The sequence below is a fragment of the Pagrus major genome, chromosome 22 (assembly GCF_040436345.1).
Source record: "Pagrus major chromosome 22, Pma_NU_1.0".
Lineage (NCBI taxonomy): Eukaryota > Metazoa > Chordata > Actinopteri > Spariformes > Sparidae > Pagrus > Pagrus major.
This window is the reverse complement of record NC_133236.1, coordinates 15155231-15179107: the sequence shown is the minus strand read 5'-3', so window position 1 is coordinate 15179107 and position 23877 is coordinate 15155231. Positions and strand designations below refer to the sequence as shown.

The window sequence follows — 23877 nt, the reverse complement described above, 5'->3', positions numbered from 1 at the left end:
TAGTCAGTATTATTAGTGAAAAAGTCAAAATTATGAGATAAAAAGTCAAAATTATGAGATAAAAGAGATGAAAAGTCAAAATTGTGAGTTTGCGAAGTCATAATCATTAAATAGAAAGTTAATTAAAGTCATACATTTGTAATTAAAAGCTAAAATTATGAGATACAGATTACAAATGAGATAAGTCATAATTGTGAAAAAGAAAGTCAAAATAATTAAATGGCAAGTCAAAATTATTAGATAAAAAGTCAAAATTATTAGATAAAGTCAAAATCGTTAGATAAAAAGTCAAAATTATCAGATAAAAAGTCAAAATTATTAGATAAAAAGTCACAAATGAGTTAAAAAGGTGAAATTGAGATTAAAAAGTCATAATTATGATAAAAAGTCAAAATGTATGTTTTTTATCTCAAATTTTTGACTTTTTTTTATAATTTCACAAAATATTGTCCTGACAGACAAAAAAAAAATTGATGTAAACTTTTAACCTTAAACAAACACTAATAGGGTAGAATTCAACATTGTATATAAGCAAATTCACATGGGAACATGGTTTGAAAACCATCATTTTTTATACCTCGCTGCAACCCTACCTCCATCATACAGGTTGAGTCTATAAAGGCCAGTAGTACCAACAAATACTTGGTATTGCTGCATGGCAACTGTCCTGGACTGCAAAATCAACTAATAAATAAAGTTAGATGTTAAAATAATATTTTGTGATAGTTCAGGCAGGATACAAGAATGAAAATTGACAGACATAAGAGAAAATAGACTCAATGAACACATATTGTTTGAATGTCTTTATTTTTGACAAAAAACAAATAAACATGTCCTAAGTTTCATTTGTTTGTTTGGAGCAGGAGTGTAATGAAATGCAAAAGACAAAAGTTGGCTTTTTTCCATCACGTTAAAACCTGTTCTGATCAACTTTATCATCATGTCTAATAACATAAAATAAAGTGGGGATATCGGAACTCTTTATAGGTTCAGTAATAATAACACCAAGTATATGATCAATTTAGGGATACAAATGTTTACTTTTATAATGTTCTTTTATTCTCTGGTTAAGCTAATGTGTAAGAAAACTAATTCAGTGATTATATGAAATAAAGAACTTGTAGCATAGTGTGACATTTAACTCTTGTCAGGAAAGGAATGTGTTGCACACACTGCTTGGTGACTAAATCTTCTGTTAAGAGTCAGAACTCACCAGTGCTGTTCACATCTATCCAAACTTCTACATAACAATCTGTCTGTCTGAGCGTCTTGTAGGGAGTGAATCCTCTCCCTCTAACAGCAGCCAAAATCCCACCACACCAACACATTTTACAAACATCACAGCCTGTCAGGCACATACTGAAGCTCTAAATGGGTAGAGAAGCAATGGTTTTATTACCCATCATAGAAGAAATTCTGATGTTTAAAGTTATGGGAAAATGTCCACCACATCTTGTTTCCACTTCCCACAAACACCCAGCTTGTGATATTATTTTGGCGTAGCTCTACTCACAAATGGCACACTGTCCATGCAAGTCCATGCACTGTAAGCACGGGTTGAGCTTTGTAGCGGCGACACAAGTGAATTCAGGAGTTGTCAGAGGGAACATGCTCGAAGCCTTCGCTCTCCCTCACCAGCGCCCTCTCCAGGATGACACGGCCCTCCTTGTAGCGCTGGCTTTCCTCAGTGGCGAACTCGTACATCCAGCCCAGCTTACTGTTGCAGTTCTTGCAACTGACGTCCCGCACCATGTGTCTGCCGGTCAGCATGACTCTGTCTTGCACCTCGCTGTGCTGCAAGTTCACAACCTGGAGGGCAGCAGTCAGACGCATGTGTCACTGTAACAGTTAGCTGCTTTTTCTACAGAGAATTTTTTAGGTTTTGCGAGCAAAATTTAATTAGCCTTATAGTCTACTACAATAGTGAGAGGAAAGAACAAAAATAAATTAAATATGCAGTGGTATTAAAGGATAAGTTCACCGATGCCGATGGAAAGTTTTTTTTTTTTTTTACATTTTAAAACAAGTTCCCATCTAAACATAGCACAAAAAGTAAGGAAATTTGTGTTTGGTAGATGATTTCTTTGTCGTAACAATGCTTCTTGGCAATAAATCTTATAACGTTGGATAGCCTGTTTATTTTCCTTTTAAATGGTGCCAGATTTGTAAGGAACATGCATTTGTGGGATGATCAGCAGAGCTGAGTATGTGGGTTGCACCCATGAAAAATTTGCCAAATCTTCTCTGCCAAACAGCTTATTCTGCTATTGACTCTTGTTTGGTGTTGTTTGGTGGATTGGATGATTGAAGTCTGAAGAAACAAGACATATTGGCAATTTAACAATTTATTAATTTAACAAACAGGAGCCTCAGAAGCGTGTGGAAGAACCATACACAGCCACAACAGCCTGGCACCTCCTCCTCATGCTGGTCACCAGCCTTGTCAAACACACAGCAGGGTTTCTCAGAGACCACCTCCAGAATTTGGGAGTGGAGAGGATGGAATGGCTGCCAGCAGTCCTGACCTCAACCCCATTGAACACTTGTGGGATCAGCTTGGGCATGCTGTTCGTGCCAGAGTGACCAACACAACCACTTTGGCTGACTTGTGACAAATGCTGGTTGAAGAATGGGATGCCATACCACAGCAGTGTGTGACCAGGCTGGTGACCAGCATGAGGAGGAGGTGCCAGGCTATTGTGGCTGTGTGTGGTTCTTCCATATGCTACTGAGGCTCCTGTTAATTAATAAATTGTTAAATTGCCAATATGTCTTGTTTCTTCAGACTTCAATCATCCAATCCTATTTCCCTAAAACTATTTCTTCTGTATATGAATGCTAACCACTAATATGGGCTGGGCCTTGTTTATGTTGGCATGACACTGCCACCTCCTGGATAATTTTATGTTTACTAGCAAATGAGAAAATGGTCTCACAATCTGTATTCAGGAACTGATGATGTTGACAATATCAAATCAGCTACACATTCAGTATATCACCGTGTTAACTATATATAACTACAATGGAAATGACTATCTGACCCTTGGTGATCTTTTAACATCCTGAAATGTATGTTGACATATTTTATCTATGGTCCATAACTACAACAGTGATGTGCTGGTACCTTGTTGAACAGGAAAGCTCGGCCAGTGGCTCCAGTGAAGCGTGTGGAGATGAGTTCAGCTCTGTTGGTCAGAATGGTGTCACAGTTGGCGCAGGAGAAGAGGCGAGTCCCACCGATGTGGTCCAAGAAGATCCGTCCCATCGTGTCTACCTTTCAGCAGGTTAAAACAAAAACAAAGAAACTAGCCTCGTTAGATGATGCAACACACATCTCTTTTGCAATTACATAGAAATAACAGACAGTTGTATTTTCTTTTTTTAGGGTGAGAAATATGATGATACAATCGGTATGATTTCAGAGATTTTGCATACTGTTTATACCCATTCTGAGCCATGTTGTACATTAACTAACAGGACTGTTGTGGACCAATGAGATAATGTACCTTGATTTATCAGTTATATAATTAGCTGGGTTTGCTAAAGACATTACTGATATTTTTTTCTATTCAGTAAATTAAACTAAAATTAGTTTTACATAAAGTTAACATTCCAATACATAGTAACATTGTGATATAACATTACATTATACACTGTAACAGATTATTTTATCCATATTGCCCACTTCTTTTATTAATGACACCCTATTTCTAAAAGGTGCGAGTCCTGTAAAATATGTATTATGTGTTATAATGACTTGGCGTAAATACTAATTATTAAAAGGTACTGTTTCATTTGCATTCATTGTTTAGCTACCACTATCTGACACAAACTAACCACACAGTTTAAGATTCATTTGGTGCTCACTCGCTGTAAACAAAACAGTACTATTAACGGATTTCACTCCGGAATGGAGGGATTTTCTAGGATGCACTTGAAGGCATCATTAGGCCAGTATGTCACTAACAAGGTTAAGCAAAATACAAGAAAATTCAAAACATTTCCCTGTGGATTAGCTTTTTCTTATAAACCAGCAAAAGCTGTAAGTTTATGAAATAAAGAACAAGGCTACAGTGTGTTTGGCAGCCTGTCAGAGAGAGGAGACCATGTCAACAGCATCCACATAACGGCTAACCACGGTTCAGCCTGATGTCTCACCTCGTAATGTTAGCTAGTTGGAAGAAGAGAGGGATGTTTTCTCGTCGAGGTGTCTTATCCACCTGTATTTCTTCACCCTCCAGTGATTAAATAGAAGGTCCCTGTTTCGGTTTCCTCTGGGTCGAGTTTGACAACAATAACAGAGGAGAACAGTTGATGCAACGTTCACGTACAATGGCGTTTGTTTCAGCCAAGCTAGCAGCAGCGAGACCGCCATCTTCCGCGTAGAACTTTCAAAGTAAAATACTTATTTCGACCGGGACGTTTAAAATGGTAATATCCTAATAATAATGGCTACAGTCAGAATGCCTGACATCTTTAAATTGTAGAAGAGCCCGCACTGAAGATCACAGTACACGTTAATATGTTCGGAATCAGTGTTTGTTTTCAATTACAAACGCTGTGCTTTTATTTTGAATGCCGAGTTGGCTCGGTGTTTTCCGTGTTTCACCGGCAGCTTAACGTAGCTCTACGTGATGGCCACAGGGAGGCAGCAGAGGAGGCCAAGCCTACACTCCCCAGATGTTTAAGGACATTATTTAGCTCCCTTTTCAGTGAAACTAAATCGTAATGGGTATTATTTGAACATTTACATCTTTGTTGGAACCAGTGGTTTTGAGGCCGAAGCCCTGAGATTCCAGATTGATTTGAAAAGACGTTATTAAAGCCAAAATCTTCACTGTAGTCGCTAGGTTAATAGCATTAGCGTGCACCCCTTGTGAAGAGGGTGTAAATAATGTTTTTAAATCCGTTTGGGATCTCACAGCTTCTGGAGACTTGGATAATGTTTTAAAAGCTGTAAGAAGCCATTTGTGTTCCAGTTGTTCTTTGACATTTTAAAATAAGTCCCAATTTTTTTAAATAAAATAATGAACTCTCCTTTCACATAACTGCAGTTGTCAAGATGGACAGATTTATTGTGATTTTCGTCTTTTTTAGTACCTTTTCTGTGCCAAGTTGTGGCCACGTTGGTGTTGGTGACGTGTGTCGATTGAGACGATGTAGTTCACTGAGCAATTTTTATACAAAACTAGATGCTATTTTACTTTAATTACGTCAAACTGCAACTTTCACGACTTTAAAAATGATCTTTTAAATTCACAAACATCATATGTGTGATTCATGGCACAGATTGAGCAGGGAAAAACATATTTGTCTCTCTCCATTCACTACCATACAAAGTTTTTCCAAAACAAGGTCCCATGGGGTCCAACTGAAGGGGCGTGACTTCAGCTCTCAATGCTGCAACGCTGTTTTGCTGTGAAGCTCCAGAAACGTTTCATGGACTGCAAAATTTCACCCAAATTTCCATTGGGATGGGGGTGAGTCAATAATGACTGAATTTTTATGACTGGGTGAACTTTTCCTTTAATAGTGCTGACAGGTTGATACGTTACAGACATGGTGACATCTCCAGATTTAACAGCTTGTTAGAAAGAAAGAGAAAAGTGTGTGGAGAAAGTGCATGTAGTGTGCTTATCAATTATTACAGACCAATTGAGCATTGATCAAGGCTACCACATGCCCCAGATATACTGTATGCAGCCAAGTACAACAACAACAAAAATCCTACAATCAAGTAACTTTCTAAGAAAATTAACCTGGTGATATAAAAAGCCCCAAATCCTCCTACCTTGAAATGTAAATAAAAACAAAAACTAAACTCTTTTATAAGGAGTTGACCGAACACAAGTGTTCATATGTAAAGTATACACACCCTAATTATCTGATTTGATTTATTTGATGGTGTTGCTGTTAACTTTAAGAGCGTTTTTAAGCTGAATCTGAAGTTTCAGAAAAGGTATTTTTGTCTTGAGTCCAGAATCTTACTTCGAGCAGTTTTATAAATATCATAGCATTTTTCTCGTCCTCTGTAACAGGAGGTACAACCTTGTCAGAGAAAAACTCCTTAAAGAACACAGTGATTTCATTCCATGTCAGGTTAGGTCAGTCAGTTTTCAATTGTTTGCACAGACGCTGAGGAAGACTGTATCTTTGCACATGCAGCAGTGTAACTACACTACAGGACAAACTGTTCAGCCCAACTAAGCCTGTTCAAAGATTATTATAGATCGGGGAGATAAAAGCCGTGCTTCAGATGGGGGTTCGTGCAGAGTTAATGTCCTTGAGGGACGATAACGGACTGTAAAGGCAGTTTGCCCTCATATCTGGATTATGGTAATCAGCGATCATAGTTGTGCTGCATTCAAGATCTGCTGGAAGGACACAGTGGAGAGAAACATGCAGTCATGACTGAACAGCTGAGTCATTTAAATGCATACAGACTGCGGGTGTGTGCCGCTGTCCAGGTGATTTAATGGAGTATCATCTGCAGGATTTGAGGTGGTATTACTGTCTGTAGATGATGACATAAGGACAGTAGTATAAATCATCTGGTTATTGTTTGCTTAACTTTTTGCCCCTCTGGCCATCCATCACCTCTCTAATCAGAGCAGAGATAAGAGGTGGTCGAACCTTACAACACTGAAGAATCATTGTTACGTAAAAATTAAGATATTTCTATAGCTATGATGAGAATATAAAGATATTACATCTGCACATCATGCACAGTTAGATCTAAAAGAAATACAATCACTTTCAGTTTACAGGTTATCTCCAAATAATTAAGACATAAATACAAATATTTCATCAAATTATGGGAGAAATGATAGAAACATTTGTCCATTCATCTTAGATTTATGTAACTTGTCTGACATGAAGAAGCTTGTTGGGAAAATCATTGTATTTCCTCATTGTGCTCATAAAACCTGTAGATAAAAAGAGATAGCGGCAACTATTTCTGCTAATAAGTGAGATAATCCTTCCTCCTTTCACCCGCGGTGTTTTGAAACAACCGTCCACACAGTTAATAATTCAGCCTGCAAAGTGGCGTGATTCTTGACCTTGTGTTGTTGCCAGTCAAGTCAACATGTCAAGGACTTGTTTATTAGATAATAAAGGGAATAGTTTGATATTTCAAGGCTACTGTCTACAAGCAATCAGCAGCTTTAATTGAAGTGACTTCCAGATGTCTCCTCGTCACTGTGAGGTTCATAGATGACCAGCAGGATGAAATAGTTCAGGCGGCTACATAAGTCAACGTCTAACAACTTGAAGTTTTTTGCATTTAAACAGAAGCAACACAGCAGTATGAATACACAAAAGTAAAAGTCATGCATTTAAAATTTTACTTAAAAGTACAAAGGTTTAAGCATTAAAATATATTTAAAGTAGCAAAAGTAAAAGTATTTATTTTGGCATCTTTCACAATAATGTATATTATATTATTGGATTATAATGACTGATGCACCATCACTTTAATGTTAAAGCTTGTTAAGCTGGTTATCTACTAGCTTATCTGCTGGGTAGCTGTGAATTTCCTGTCAGGGATCAATAAAGTTTTATCTTAATCTTTAATATTACATCATAATGTATTTATGTTAAGTAGGCTAAATGTAGAAAAGTAAAAAGTATAATAATTGGCTTCCAAAATGCGATTATAAACTAGCAAAAAATGGAAGTAAAGTACCTCAAAATTGTATTAAAGTAAATGTACTAAATTATTTTCCAGCACCATTGTTTGGATGGTATCCAGAACACGCTGGTAGGTGGATTTTGTTTCCAGGCCAGGCTAGCCGTTTCCCCCTGTTTCCAGTCTTCTTGCTAAGCTAAGCTAACCAGCTGCTGGCTCCAGTGACATATTTACAGTACAGATGTGCATCAAGCCTATTAGCAGAAATAATCAGATTGAGAGTTGCATTCAGTTTTCAAACAATCTCTTGTCACTTGTTTGACTGCACTTAATGGCGAGACGTTGAGCTTCAAAACTCAAAATATCAAAAGCATCCATTGAATAAAATAGAAGCACAGTCTGTTGACTTAAAACACTGGAGATTTAAATAATCGTGCCAAGTACAGAAGACAAAACAAAGCTTATGTAACATAAATCCTGCTGTGTAGATGCTGATGAGCAGATTTTTATCATAACTAAAAAGCTAAATGATAATGTGACTGTGTCGTAGCAGCTTGTTAAGACCTCAGCCTCTTCTCTTATCACACTACAGGACAGATAATGTATTGCTCCTTTATCTGAAAAATGTTAAAACCTTTTCCATTAGCTTACCAACAACAATGTGACCAGGTAAACAAGTTAGATCAACAAGTTAGTTCCAGAAATAGAATCAAATTAACATCCCAAAGTTCACTTTCACTCATTATCACATAAGCGTTTCATTATCAGGGTTATCGTTTCATTACAAAACCTTACAGCTGTGTCCTTTGGACAAGTTGGCCAGTCCCTCCCCTCTGTGCGTATTTATGATATGTATAGTTTACTGGTACAACTGATCATCACATAGCAAGAAGGCTGATTGCCTGACAGAGGGAGCAGAGAGGAAACACGGCTGCAGGAAAAAGATCAATGAGGACGAAACCAGAGAATATGAGAGAGATGAAGTTTCCACAGCTGCTTCTGATCGCAGTCCTGGGGCTCACATGGACAACAGGTTCCTCTTGTTTTCACTATCTTAAACTGACGTAGAGGATATAAACATTATAGATCACGTCGTGAACTTTGAAGGAGCATTATTTTAGGGGGATGAAAGTGGATTTGATGGTTCTGAATTAAAGTGACACCTATCAGTGGAGGAAAGTATATTAAAATACATTAAAAAAAAAAAAATTTAAATTAATTTTTAGTTTATAATTCTTGGGCTCCCCTTTTGATCTGACAACAAAACAATTACATATATATATATATATATATATATATATATATATATATATATATATATATATATATATATATATATATATATTGGTGTGCCTCTAAAGTAAAGAGGGTTTTCCCATTATTTCCAATAATTTCTTTTTACAAATAGTATGAAAATTGTACATAGGATCTGTAAAAGCAAACCAATCCCAATGGAGACGCATGAGTTGATGTGTTTTACATGCTTGTGGTGCAAAAAGTGTGACATTCAGGCTAAAAGAGGAAATATACAATAGTCATATGTGCGTTTTAATACTTCATCAACTATATTTAATACACAAATGTTTATAATCGTGTTTGTTACCAATGCCTGATTTCAGTAACCGGACTGCCCTGCCCTCAGATGTTTCCCTCTCGGCCGCCCCCTTCAAATGGTAAGTCAAGTCAGAGAGTTTATTAGAGCTCTGCTTATATTGATGGCTAAACTGTGAGTTTCAGATGATTCAACTGCTTTATGCAACCTTCATTATTCTGAACCAGTACCAGTGGGGAAATATTTTACTGTTTTTTTTAAGTCATTTCAAAAAATATATAATCAGCTTGTGAAATATGATACTAGATACTAGATTAAACTACTGCACACTATAAAAAGAAGTTAAATCTACCTACACGTAAAATAATAATGATCCATATAATATTAATAATAATAAATCACTACTCGACAATTGACTTTTACTTTTTACTATTTAATATTTGTAGTACTGACAATGCTTCTGTACTTTTACTTTATTTTAATCTTGAATGGAGTCCTGCTCTCTTTTCTAAAGGATCTGAATACTTTTTCCACCACTGACTGACTGATTGATTGATTGATTGATTGACTGATTGATTGATTGATACAGTTAATATCACATTTACCCTCAGATTATGGGCCCTTTTTATCAACCCCCATAGTTCGACTACAATTTTTTTTTATTTCTGTTTCGCAACAAAGCAAATTCTCCTGCATCTCAATGCAGATATAACATTTAAATGATCATTTTTTCTCTCTTAAGTGAACAGCGTTAGGCCCTCAGATGTGGCGGCTCTTTCCTCCATTGGACTTCACATGCACAGGTGAGCACAGGTCACCGGTCGGCTTCCACCTTGAATTGATAATTGCGGCATAAGGACTTCAATTCAACGATGTAGAGACACACTCACACCCTGATCTTTTCTTTTCCAGCAGCACTGAACTATCAACAGTGGTATCACGACTCAGAGGTAAGTATTACTTTGTTGTTGGTGGTGTTTACGAGGCCTAAACCTGAATGAATCTAAAATAATTTACTTAATTTAATTACTGCACTCTTGTAAGCTTTGCTTATCACTCATACTGTATGTTCAGGATTGCTCTGAAAGCTTCAGTATCTTCTGGTCACTTTTACTAAAACTTGATTACAGTCTAAATACACGGTGTAATTCATCTGAAGAGGTTGATATGAGCTTCTATCACACTACTGTGCACTATCTTTACTACACCGATATCTACACTCGCCGTGATAATTTGAAACAGTGAACCCCAATACGCTTAAAATACACCAGGCATGTGGTCTGTTATCTTATTTGAAAGCCATTCATGAAATACAAAGCACTGCCGGTACTTCATGGAGATAAAATACTGACTGACACAAAACAGGAAGTGCCAGTCCAGGATTTAAAAAAGCCCTTTTGAAATACTTTAAAGGGGTACTATGTAGTTTTGGAGAAGAAATTCAAATTCAAAATATTAATATTTACAATATTAATGAGGTAATAATACAAACTCAGAAATATTTATTTTTTTCTATTACTGAATAAACAAGCTGTTCTCAGAGTAAAATAAGGTCCCCAGAACACTGTTAAGCTAGAAAGGTGGCAGGGTCCGCCACACATAAAAAAGAGTTTGTTTATTTAATTTGTTTTGATGTAAAAAATAAAAATCAGTCAATGAGATCTTTGTCATAGTGCACCTTTAATTTTTTTTATTAGAATAAATATCTTCTCTGTATTTCACTGTCATGTTTGTGAAGTTTAGTCTATAAATTAAAAACTAAGACACTGTTTTCATGGTCAAATCCAACTATTTTATCCATGTTTCATGCTCTGCATGGGTTTTAATGGTAAACTTGTGTTAATTTTCCTCCATCAGAGCTGATGACACTCTTCAATCCTGCACTGACCAGCCCTCTGTCAGATGAGATAAACCTCTACGCCCCTCAGTTTGTTCAACACAGGTACAAACAGCACTTTCTGACACATGAGGTATGTTCAACAGATAACTCTGTCTGCTTCAAATGGTTTAAAGTTGATTTCTCCTTGTTTGGTTTGGTCTGTAGCACACTGATGGAGCAGGCAGAGGAAGTGTCCCTCTACCTCCAAAACAATCAGGTATGATTTTATCATATCAGACACTTTTACATCTTCATCTATATCTTAACTTGAGTCAAATGAAATGGTAGAAGACTCAACAATATGAAAAGACTTCCCTGCAGGTGAAAGTCCTGCATTTCTTATTCTATTTAAATAAAAGTGTACAAATGTTATGCACCAAAATATACGTAAGGATTTCTACTGTCACCGATATTATTATATATGGCATTATTAGACTGTTCGTACTAAATGCTAACACTATATACTGTTACGCACATAAGCCAAGTGGTTTCCAGTAAGTTGGAGCCCTCCAAAGAGAGAGAGTGAGAGAAAAAACAATTCAATAATCAAAAAGTACCTCTTTAACTATCTGGGTATCCTTGATTTTTCTCCTGCAGGCCACTGATGTGGAGCGAGACTGGAAGCTGCTCCTTCTCTTCGTTCAGGTGGATCAACTCTGTGCCTGTGAGCCACAACAGGTACAAAAACAACAAAATATATTAATATTGATGAAACTATTGGAAATGAAATCATACATATGTGGTGTGTTTGCAGACGTAAAGCCAAGAGGTCAAATCCCTTGTACTTTCAGGTTCAGTCTGTCATCAAAGCAATGGTTGAAGAGGTGGACGATGCTCTGCAGCTGCTGCACTCTCAGGTAGATTTCAGATTACTTCTATATACAGCATTTTTCATTCAGTCACTGTTAATGTCAATATTCACACATTTTACGCATTCTTTGTTTGACTTCACTGTGTTGTAGCTGAAGCGAACCATCGTCAGTGTTGCATTGTGGGATGGAGAGCACAACAGATATCACAACAAGTGAGTTCATAAGTAAAACTACACTTTTACCGGTTGTTCCTCAAGACTTACAAAGACAGAGTTTGTGAGCCTTTATTTGTTTGATTTAAGTGTGTTTTACATTAATAAAATTACTGCGTCTGTAAATGGAGTTTGGTGAATTTGGCAAGAGTGACACAATGGCTGTTTCTGGTTAAACAAAAAGGATTTTGGTCTTTAACAAATGGATCTATCTCTGTAGAGGTCCTTTGTGGTAAAAACACAACTTTTAGAGTCTATTCCATCCAACTTTAACGATAAAGCATATCTCACTGTGATAAACTGAGTTTCTGAAGTGCTGATGAATGCAGAATGTCTGTGTAATCATCAAGTTTTATGAGTATAAAGTTTTAATGAGTGAATCTGTTTTACTGACAGGATGTGTCCATGCATGGAGACATACAGTGAGGGAGAAGTCAGACTTCAGAAAGCCATGCTGAGTCAGGCTCTGCAGGTTTGTCCATTATTCATATCCAAAATGATCTGTTAGCTCTAGTCAGTCCTTTAGCTGACCTGTGGTGGTGGAGTCTGCTGTAGTGCATACGATATATCTTTATGGTGAACTTTTCTTTTCAACCCAGGAGTCCTTGGGTGAGCTCATGGTAAAGAAACGTTGGTATGGCGACAGAGACGACTTCACTGTCATTTTGCAGGAATCACCGTTCATCACAGACCTTTCATCTATTTCTGTGAGTCCTTCAACTCCTAGTGTTATAGTTTCTCTGCTGTTTCTGTTTCTGTTAAAAGATACAGTCAGTGTGTCAGAGTAACAGATAAGGAGTCCTGGTGATCTCTCTGCAGGACAAACTGTTCTCTCTGCATCTAACACACAGTTTGATGTTGTTGATGTTCTGTGTTTGAACAGAGTGGAAAACCTCTCTCAGAGTCACAAACCTTACAGCAAACTGACAACCTGATGGTGCAGATGTGGACAAACCTGGTGAGGCCTAAAGAAATCTCAGCATTCTTTCCTTCTTTCTCCTACAGACACACAAACACATATACATAAACATACAGAGTCATTGTCCTCTCACACATAAAGACAATGAGTTTTCTGTCTTGCAGCTGCAGCCCACACGTGTCCAACGCAACACAGACGACAATGGAAATATCATCGCTTTGCCGTGTCCAACTGAGGTGAGAAACTGCGCTGAAAGCTCACACGCATGCAGTTACTAGATCAGCATGTTAACATGTGTCATTATTACACGTACTGTATTATATTCTACCTTTCTTCTCTCCCAACCCGCCTCCTTCTCCATAATCACATCTGCCCTCCCTAAGGACCGACCCTTCCTGAGGACGGAGGGAAACTCTCCTTCATATCACCAAAGTGATGCCTCTCCTCTCCTTCAGCCAGTGAGTACTGTCAAATGGAGATTGTCGCATTGTTGCACGCTTCCTGTGTGATTCTGACTGTGAATGTGCTCTATGTGTGCGCTCAGTTTACTGGCACAGAGATGCCCTGTGAGGACCTCGGACCTTCACCCTCCACACCCACCTCAGGTAAGATGGTTTATGCTTTTACACTACGAAAAGGTCTTGCCGAGTTTTGAAATCTTTTAATTTAATCAGATTTTCTGGAAATGTTATTAATTTTTTTTTTTTTTAAAGTCAATTACTTACCTGAAGGTGTCTTTTAGGCCTCAGTTAGTCAGGACATCTTAAAATACAGTAATTTACTGGTATCTGGTTAACTTAAATTAGTTCTTCATTTCTTATGTGTGCTAAAATGAAGAGTGCAAAAAAAATGTAATTAAAAATATCATAATATATATTCAGTGTGCGTTCAGTCTGACTTTAATTAATTTGACCCTAAACATCAGCATTTCCCACTTACACTATCGGAGGCTACTAATTTCAAGACTGAACCAGCTTATTTTAAGATTTTTCGTGTTAAAAATTACCTACATGCATGGAAAGATATATTCACGAGTATTAAGTAATTTTCTCCTCAAAGTCAGCATTTATTTCTTAGGTTTTAGCTCTCTCTCTTTTTTTTTGCAGTGTTAATTAGAAGAATTAGGTCCTGTGCTGTTTAATTAATTAAGTTTTGCTTCCTCTGTATTTTCCCAGTCCATGAACTCAGGCCTGGTGATATCAAAGTGGTGGCTGCTGTGGGAGACTCTCTGACAGTGAGTCATTTTCTCATTCTTTTAGTTAGTTAGTTGGATGATAAATATATAATATTCATAACTTATGCCTCATGTCCTCTTCCATCTGTCAGGCAGGGAACGGTGTAGCTTCCAGTCCTAACAACATCTTGGATGTCCTGCGTCAGTACAGAGGTCTATCCTGGAGGTATGTCAGCACTTTTCTCACACAATAGTTAAATTAATGCTTAAGTGTTGGTATTAATGTGTCTCTATGACCATTAATTTCTCCCATCATAACACTGTATTATGTGTTTTTTGCAGTATTGGTGGAGATGACAACCTCACAACTGTCACCACGCTGCCCAGTGAGTCTTCTAATGACTTGTATATGATTCAAATAACATGCTGAAGTCAGTTTTTGTTGCTCTGGCATGCTTATTGCTGCTGTTCAAACTATTTTTAAATTTTTTTTTATCATAATTTCTTTCTTATAACAGACATTTTAAAACATTTTAATCAAAACCTGACGGGCTACTCTGTTGGCATGGGCAAGCAGAACACTCCTGAGGCCTTCCTCAACCAGGCTGTGGCTGGAGCGAAGAGCAAGTGAGTCCTATCAGAGTCATCTTCAGCAGCCTCTTACCAGTTTATACCTATTTAAGACCAGGAACTGAAATCTGTGATTAAACTGCTCTTCAAGAATCAGTTCCTATAAAAATTGAAAGAAAGCAGAATTTGGCAGCATATATCTTAAAATAAATGTACTTTTAACTCCCTGAGTAAACTCTTTGCCTGTTAATTTTCATAATTTATTTTGTGTTTTAAGGGACATGCTACCACAGGTGCGAGCCCTGGTGGCAAGGATGAAGAACGACTCTGTAAGTTATAATAAGTTATTTATTCTTTACCTATTTTTATATTTGACAACGCAGCTATAAAATTATCCTGCATTTGTAGATTATATGTCTGCTTTGGACAATAACAATGAAAAAGACATATCTGTTTTGTTTTTTAAAGTCTGACAAATCTAAGAGACATGGATTTGGGGGTTTGGGGTTTTAGTTTAGTTATTTCCTTTTTTATTTTGAAAGAGTCTCTCCTCATGTCTCTTGGTTGTCTTTACTTCCTGTCTTTATTTCTTTACGCAAGGAACTAATTAACTTTAAAACACATGTGACATAGAAAACTGGGGAGGAAGAAACGAAGACAAGAAATAATATAAACAAGACACATGAGGAGAGACCATTTCAAAATAAAAAAGGAAATAAAAAAACTAAACCCCCAAACCATGACATACAGTATATGTCTTCTATGTCCCTTTTAACAACATTACTTATTCCTCCACATTCTTCTTTCCTGTACAGAGAATCAATTTTGAATCAGATTGGAAGCTGATCACTGTTTTTATTGGAGGAAATGACATGTGTGACCACTGCTACAACTCTGTGAGTACTGATGGAGAGTGATAACTCATAAGTCAAAAGGCACACTTTAAAGGCACAACCTGAACATGTTTTTCTTTACTTTACAGCTGCTTTACTCTGTAGAGAGTTATATTCGTAATGTTCAGGACACCCTGGATTATCTTCACAAACAGGTAAAATCAACAGACATACCAATGTAATGCTTTGGTGAATAATGTAATGTAAGATCAATGTGGTGAGCATCAAAACTTAAGTTATATGTCCCTGTTTTAATGATTGTACTCCCCATTGGATGTCTTAAACAAGCTTTTTGCTGTTGCAAATTTTTCTACACAGTTAGCCTAGGGTATTAACATTGGTCCAAAATTATGTGGTATTACGTATTTTAATTGAAAAATGTAACATTTTCTCGGGGGAAGAGCTCAAAACTCTCACCAAATACATGCACCTACGTATTCCACAAACCTATTTTGTATAGTGAATGTTGGTCTTGCTGGATTTAATTGAGCCTGTCTCTGTCAGGTGCCTCGGGCTCTGGTGAACTTAGTAGAACCTCTACATATTCTCCCACTGAGAGACATGCACCTGGACGCTTCACTTAAATGCCCAACCTGGCTGGTAAAGTGAGTATCATCAACTCTTTGTCTTTAAAAAATTGCTTCAAAATAATATACATTTTGAAGTTTTTTAAATACACAGAAAATAATACTTGATTAAAAGATACTGTGTGAATACGTCTTCCAACACAACAGCACAATAGAGCTCTGCATACTTTTTAAATCTGGATTTGCTCATTTCAAACCAAGTTTTACAAAACACTGATTAGAGCTAATCTTAGATTAAATTAATCCTTGTTGGTGCAACCCAGCCTGAACAGCTAGCTAGAATGTTGTATTAGCAGTTCATTAACTCTAGAGAGCTAGCATAATAGCTAGCTTGTTTAGCAGCTAATTGATCGCAGAAAAACTAAATTAACAGATCACAAAACAGCTATAATAAAAGAGTACCTATAGAAAATGGGGCCACGACTACCTTAAAATACAGTCAGTGACTATAAAAGCATGATAAAATCATAAACAGTGGTATAACCCCTTGTTATGTCTCCTTTTCCAGTATTCTGTGTCCTTGTGTTATCTTGCCTAAAGCCAACTCTAAAGCTCTTCAAATGGTGGAGGACCTTAACAGACACTATCAGGTAGGAAGATAAACCACGTGATTGTGATTGTTCAACAGCCCAGTTTATCTTCAGGCATTGACACCTTCTCTTTCTTTCTTTAAGCGTTCACTGCATGAGCTTGTGGAGTCGGGCCAGTATGACACTCGCTCAGACTTCACTGTGGTCGTCCAGCCTTTCTTCAGAGAAATCGTCGTCCCTAAACTGCCGGTCAGTGACAAATCTCTGTTTTTCACATGTGGACTAGACACACTTTATGGGAGTTTGGTCCATCAGGCATTCAATTTATAAACACATGTAGCACTACAATCATCGTACCCAGACCTTTTCAGTTCTAGGGCCAGTTGAACCTTATGGTGGGCCAACATTAGCATGATTTAGTCAGTAAGGAATTGTTTGGCATAAAATTTGGGAACTATACTTATTCGCTTAATCAAATGTTTGTACAGAAAATATCAGGCTACCGCCAGCCACCACTTAGCTTAGCTTAGCCTAGTTTTTCTGATCTAAATCTCTGCAAGAAAGTGAACATATTATGTCTGTTTTTCCCCCAAAGTTTTGAACTATTTCCTTAACATTAATTGGTAACATTAATTAATATAAACAGAATATGTGAACACTTCAAAAGTTTTGTAGTGGCAGCCATGTGGTCTTCCAAGCTTAGATCATCTACAAAAAAGGTTTTGCAGTTGTTGGTTTTTCTGTAGCCTGCACCAAATAGTGAGTCGTCCTTAAAGTTCATACGTTTACCTACCTTTTCCACAGGATGGCCGCCCTGATCGCTCCTTCTTCAGCGCTGACTGCTTCCATCTCAGCCAGAAGGCCCAGACACTGATGGCTCGCTCCCTCTGGAACAACATGGTAGGTATCAGACGAGAAGATGCTTTTACAATATTTTGTCCAATTAACACTTAACAGTGAGCTAGAATGTTGTATTAGCATTCAACAACAACATTCAGACCAAGGACGTTAGATTCAGACAGCTAGCATAATGGCTAACTTAGAACTTAGAACTTATTAGAAGCTTACTGATCGCAGGAAAACTAAATGAACAACTCACAAAACAGCTAGGTAACACCCCAACAACCACATTTGGGGAGTAGATAAAAGATGCCTCTAATATTGGTGACAGATCTGACAAAATGGCAGATGAAACAATGTCAGTAAAACTGCTCTGCCAACACTGGTTGTAAATAGTAACAGAATATTCAACTAACACCAACTGATGGGGCTGCGACACTGCTACACTACCTGGACTATAAAAGCCTGATAAAGTGTGTTTGTTATGATAACATCATTGTGTTTAATGTCACAGTGTATTTCATATTAAAAGGCCTGAATGATACTCAGCTGTCACTCTGATCCTTGTTTTCTCAGCTGGAACCTCTGGGCAATAAGACCTCCACACAGGACTTCACCCAAGACATGAACCTGAAATGTCCGACCCAGGTAGGAAATCGTGTTTAAATTATTTATTATTCTATTGTTATTATTTTTCCATATTTTGAGGGTTCAAAGTCACTGATCATGTAATATATGTTTTTTCCTTTGCCTACAGACTTCACCATACATCCGGACCTATAACAACAGCGATTACATATATGCCGGTCCCCCTCCAACACCTGGACCTATCACAGTGAGCATCTAATCTTGATCAGAAAGACTGAGAAGTGACAAATAAAATATATAATGTTTAATAACCAAAGACCTGAAAAAATCTCCAAAATCTCACAGTAACTCAAATACTGGTAAAATAGTTGGTTGATAAATTGTTTTCGATATAAAAACAAACACAAAAAAAAAACACTAACTATTTTGATCATCAGTTAAGCATTTTAAGCAATTTATCAAGGTTCTGCCTTCTTTAAAGTGAAGATTTGCTGCTCCTCTGTGTGTTATATGATTATTAATTGTGAATCTTTAGGTTTGGGATTTTTACTGGCACAAAATAAGCCATAAAACGATGTCACTTTGGACTCTGGTCATTTATTATGGGCATTTTCTCTATTTTGAGACACTTTATTAGTGAGCAGCAGTCGATTTATTGAGAAATAATCAACAAATCAATCAATAAGGAAAGAATCATTGCAGCTAATGCACCATCAGAAAAATGCCACTAAGGACTCAGTTTGAATGACTCCTTTTCTCCATACATTTTCCCACCTATTTTCTATTCCTGCTGATCATTTGATTTTCCTCCAGGACTGGGGAAGTAACTTCTCCTGTGTGGACCTTGCTCCATCTGACACTGTGCCAACTTCAGGTGAGACGTACAGCCGTCTCTGCAACATCAGCAGACGGTCGATATGAGATTTGATGTCCTCTTTTATCGGCGGTTTACTGAAGCTAAAACACAGAAGGGAAAGGGCTGAGATATTACATTGTATTCAGATGACTTTTGTGCTTTATCTTGATGTCAGTGGGTTGAATCTCCTTTATGTGTTTTATCTGTAGTTCATAAGCTGAGACCAGCAGACATCAAGGTGGTGGCAGCACTGGGAGACTCTACAACGGTTAGTGTTGTAACACACAGATATCCATCTTATTATAATATATATTATATAACCCTTAAAGTAAGGTAAAAGGAAGGAGAGATAAAACATCAAGCAGCAATAAACAATAAGTGCTTGTCTGGTACTTATTGTTAATTATTATTGCTATGGTATAAATGTGGGCGTGTGTTGAAGGGAAACATTCATTTGCAATTGAGTTCCAACCTGTTGGTATCAGCTATTTAGTGTCATTGAACTATGAACTATCTAATCAATTTGTTATCAGCCAGATAGCTTGCACCGTTGATGATCATCCGTTTTATGTTCTCGTGTTCAATCTTTGATATAAGATATGTTTGTTCTCTGTTCACAGGCCGGCACTGGGGCCAAAGCAAAGAACGTGTTTGACCTCAGTAAAGAGTATAAAGGGGTATCATGGAGGTACAACATGCCAGCAGTGTTAATGAGGTTTACATTAAACGTCACATTTTATGAACCGCGCTAATGTTCCTTTGCTTTTTCTTGCAGCATTGGAGGAGATAAGGCTCTGGACACTGTCACAACACTACCAAGTGAGTTTAGTTTCTTTGAGTGAATATCTGACAGGAATAACAATGTCTCTAATATAATGCAGCACAATCTTGGTTCGTTTTTCCACTGATCCAAAAATCACTAGCTCTGGTTTGGTCAAAATAAACCCTAAATCCACCGCATTGGATGTTAAAATATGCCAAATTTGCACACCATATTCCACAACATACTCCCTCTCACTCCTCCTGTTATTTTCATAGATGAACAGAAAGACAAACCAAGTGGTTTTCGATGTGTTTTATTTTGTTTTTCTCTCATGTTTTATGACAAAAAGAATGACTGTTTCTGCAAATGGAGTCCGGTGGCATTGGCAAGGCTGTTTCTGGTTAAACAAAAAGGATCTTATTCTCTAATTTAAAAAAAGGTCAGACTCTGTAGGGGTCCTTTATGTCCATTATGTTGTTAGACACTTAGAATAACAATCTGAGCCTGGTGGTGGCAAAACCTATTGCAAGACACCAAGGCAGGCAGGTAAAAAACAAAAGGAGTATGGGAAAAACATAGGCCTAAATATACTGGGACTAATTAACAAATAGAACACAGGCTGGAAAAAAAAGGCAGGGAAAAAGACAAAGACAGGAAGTTTAAAGCAAAACATGAGACACAAGAATTGAACCTACAAAATAAAACAGGAAATGAATATTAAACTAATAACTAAAAAGCCCAACTCATTACAAAACATGCACTTTAAGGGAACATATTTTGGCGGTCTGCAATTGTTCAGTGGAATTTTATTTCATGGCTGCATGTAGCATGAACGATTGATTTTCAGTTTTAGAGCTGTGATGTTGCAAGAAAAGAACCCTTTACTCGCTTTTCTTTTACCTGATCCTTTTTGCTCTTTCTCTCCTCAGACATCTTAAAGATGTTCAACCCCTCCTTAAAAGGCTTCTCGAAAGGCGTGGGCTCTTTACAGAAGGGTTTCAACATGGCTGCGTCTGGAGCTAAGACCTCGTATGTGCCTTTTCTTTTTAGTAAAACCTTTAAGGAACTCATTGTTGCCATCTCTCTAACGTCTACTGCCTATATTTGTTCTAATACAGAGCAATCCCAGCACAAGTTCAAGCTCTCATCAAGGCCATAAAGGGGAACAAGGTCAGACATCCCTAAAGCTAAGTAATTTATAAAACAGATTGTCTACCTCTTTCATGCTCATGTTTTGTATACATGCTACACAGGCGGTGAATTTTGAAACGGACTGGAAACTTGTGACAATATTCGTCGGGGGGAATGATCTTTGCCATTACTGCATAGACCAAGTAAGAGTTCTTTAAAATCACATTGTACATAGATAACCACACATTTGTGTGATGTGATGGAACTGCAGGAAAAACCACACTTTGCATATCTCTGCAGAATAACTTGTCACCGAAGAACTACAGCCACAATCTGATGCTCAGTTTGGACATGTTGTACAAAGAGGTGAGATATTAAAAGCTATCAGTTATCATCACCTGCTGTACTTTTGAGTACAAGTGGGTCATACCTTTCCTGCCTTTTCACCCTCCTCTCTTTCTCTGTATCTTTAGGTACCGAGGGTGCTGGTTAATGTCGTGGAGATCTTGCAGATAGAGCTGCTGAAAACAGTCAAGAAGAACACGATTAGTTGTTCCCTCCTGCAGAGGTTTGTTGTGCCTGTTTTTCTGTGATTTACAATCTTCCTATACGTCATGTAGAAAATTGGAAGTCACATGATTTTAAAGTGTCTGTGATCAATATTTTTGTATTATATAGATATTTTATTTTTTAGATTATATATGTATTATATTATAGACACAACAATGTATAATGTAAAAGGAGTCGCTCATAGTGATGATACCGCCTGACTCTGCAGTTCCCCTCAACTCTACGTACCGTATCGTATCGTATCGTATCGTATCGTATCGTATCGTATCGTATCGTATCGTATCATTGTAGTTTTACAGTCCCAGCGAGCAGTTGTTTTTAGTCGAAAAAAGCTCTTAAACCCCCACTACACTACAAATTCAGCACCGAACAGCCAATAGACAAAGTTAAGCACTAGCGTGTGAACACAGAGGAATATTTAGCGGCTAAAGAGACAGATATTTATATCAAGAGTTGGTGGAGACCAAAAAATAGCAAAAAGGAGAGTGGATATCTGACTTTGATTCATCACGAGACCAGATGATAAACTCCAAATGAATTATAATGCTCCTGGATGTGTAAAAACACAACTGTAAAATATGTCAGCACTTTGTTAAAGCTGGTTTCTGCTGCCCCCAAGTGGTTAAAAAACAGTAGATGCAGCTTTAAAACTCCAAATACTAAAATCTTAGAAAGATTAAGATTTTCTAAAGCAGATATGAGAATTAAAAGAGACATGCTTTGCAAATTGGAAAAAACTGAAGGTGGTGAAGTGCTTCCGATTAGATTATTCAGTCATATTTGTTTTGATTGGTTGATATGTTCTCTAACTCAGGCATATTGTAATTTTGCAGTTAACACTAAATAATAACCTATTTTCCCTGTCCATTTAGTGGACATAAAGGAGATGTTTTGGGTGTTTCTGGGAACATCAGAGATTTTGAAAATACCTCTGGTTCAGTTGTTTTGATGCAGAGATATAATTCCTAACATTCCCTACTACTGTAAACCTTTACACCTATCTATTTTCTAGTCAAGGATTTAATTTAGAATTTAAGGATTTTGAAATGAAAAAATATTTGATTCTGTAATTTGAAATAATTTCCTTTCTCCTTTTTTAAAGGACCAACTGTCCCTGTGTTATCAACCCAGATGAAAACTCCCCAGAGCTGGAAGAGATAAAACGAATCAATCACGAGTATCAGGTAGAAGCAAAGAGCTCTTTTAACCATTTTAAATATTTTTGGGGAAAAAAGGGGGTTGTGTCTATAATTTCTCCAATTTTCTGTCTTTTTCCCTAGGTTGAGCTCCTGCAACTTATTTCTGGAGATCGCTATGATGGAAAAGAAGACTTTGCTGTTGTCCTTCAACCCTTTTTACATAATTCCTTCATCCCTTACATTGGAGTAAGTTACAGAGACATACACATATATCAAAACAAGCATCCAAACATAAGTAACGAAAATGTACCCTAAATCTAATCGTTTCACAGGTCGGTGAGGCTGATTCCAGTTTCTTCTCTGTGGACTGTTTCCACATAAGTGAGCGAGCTCATGCTGAGATGGCCATTGCCCTGTGGAATAACATGGTGAGAATGGAGAACAGACTGAACTGAAGCACAATGTGTCCAAGCGTTTTTGGTTTTACAGAATTTCTCTGTCTGTCTTAACAGTTGGAGCCTGTAGGCAGAAAGCAGGCCTATAACAACTTCACATATGACCGATCCAAGATTCACTGTCCCTCTGAGGTATGTGTGGATATTTCTGAAATCACAACTCCTGTTATTATTATATCACCAAACTAGATCTAAGTTGAATTTGCTCTCCATATAATTTGACTAATCAACCCATAATACTTGAATTGAATTCCTACAGGTGAATCCTTTCATCTACACTAAGATCAACAGCCTTCCAAGTTCACCTGTGACCCCCACCTCAACAGCTAGTAGTCCCAACAACACTGTAACAGACTTCCCCTGTGCCAAAGTGTCCCTCCTCATGCCTGTGTGGGTGCCAGTGATTGGTGGGAATCATCTGTTTACTGGCCTGGCGTTACTTTTGCCTGGCTGATTCTCTCCTGCAGTCAGCGTCGGAAAAACGAAGCAGGGACGAGCTGTAGAAATGAGACACAAGTGGTTTTTTAATGTGTCTGTTCTTCTCAAGCTGTATTTATTGTCAACATTATATTTAAGTCTTAAAGCTGCTGTCAAAGGCATTTTTGACCACTAGCTTCACTCGACTGCAGCTCATCTGCAGTTGCGTCTATGGGACCACTTGAAATTCAACCTATTGACCTAAATCACTCGTAGGTCTAGTACACAAAAAAACGAAACAACTATGCTCGAAAGCTGCATAGAGCTGCAGACTTGGATGTTGAATCACTGTTGGATTGG

General features: G+C 37.5%; 2 protein-coding genes across 5 annotated transcripts; one reads left to right on the top strand and one right to left on the bottom strand.

Moving 5' to 3' along the window:
- Positions 1 to 788: 788 nt before the first annotated feature.
- LOC141018186 (protein yippee-like 5) lies at positions 789 to 17608 on the bottom strand. 4 transcript variants are annotated; one of them, XM_073493100.1, is made up of 4 exons: positions 17552 to 17608; positions 11619 to 11723; positions 3125 to 3274; positions 789 to 1809 (listed from the first exon to the last, which is right to left on the bottom strand). In XM_073493100.1, the coding sequence occupies exons 3-4, from the start codon at positions 3263 to 3265 to the stop codon at positions 1588 to 1590; spliced, it is 363 nt and encodes a 120-aa protein (XP_073349201.1). In that variant the 5' UTR covers positions 3266 to 3274; positions 11619 to 11723; positions 17552 to 17608; the 3' UTR covers positions 789 to 1587. The 4 variants fall into 4 exon arrangements, with proteins under 4 accessions (XP_073349201.1, XP_073349200.1, XP_073349197.1 ...); XM_073493099.1 differs by having other exon boundaries at positions 3125 to 3270; XM_073493096.1 differs by lacking the exons at positions 11619 to 11723; positions 17552 to 17608 and adding an exon at positions 4159 to 4325.
- On the top strand, positions 8600 to 23554 carry LOC141017718 (phospholipase B1, membrane-associated-like). Its single transcript, XM_073492449.1, has 42 exons — positions 8600 to 8663; positions 9250 to 9303; positions 9925 to 9985; positions 10098 to 10132; positions 11040 to 11124; positions 11227 to 11278; positions 11659 to 11739; positions 11853 to 11918; positions 12024 to 12085; positions 12482 to 12557; positions 12685 to 12792; positions 12969 to 13043; positions 13169 to 13240; positions 13388 to 13462; positions 13549 to 13609; positions 14180 to 14238; positions 14331 to 14404; positions 14521 to 14564; positions 14697 to 14805; positions 15026 to 15077; positions 15564 to 15644; positions 15731 to 15796; positions 16146 to 16246; positions 16737 to 16818; positions 16903 to 17007; positions 17563 to 17658; positions 18175 to 18246; positions 18356 to 18433; positions 19000 to 19060; positions 19252 to 19310; positions 19663 to 19730; positions 19818 to 19861; positions 20735 to 20834; positions 20924 to 20975; positions 21059 to 21139; positions 21237 to 21302; positions 21410 to 21504; positions 22609 to 22690; positions 22787 to 22891; positions 22978 to 23073; positions 23158 to 23232; positions 23360 to 23554. Exons 1-42 carry the CDS (start codon positions 8600 to 8602, stop codon positions 23552 to 23554), a joined length of 3225 nt encoding a protein of 1074 aa, XP_073348550.1.
- Positions 23555 to 23877: the final 323 nt, after the last annotated feature.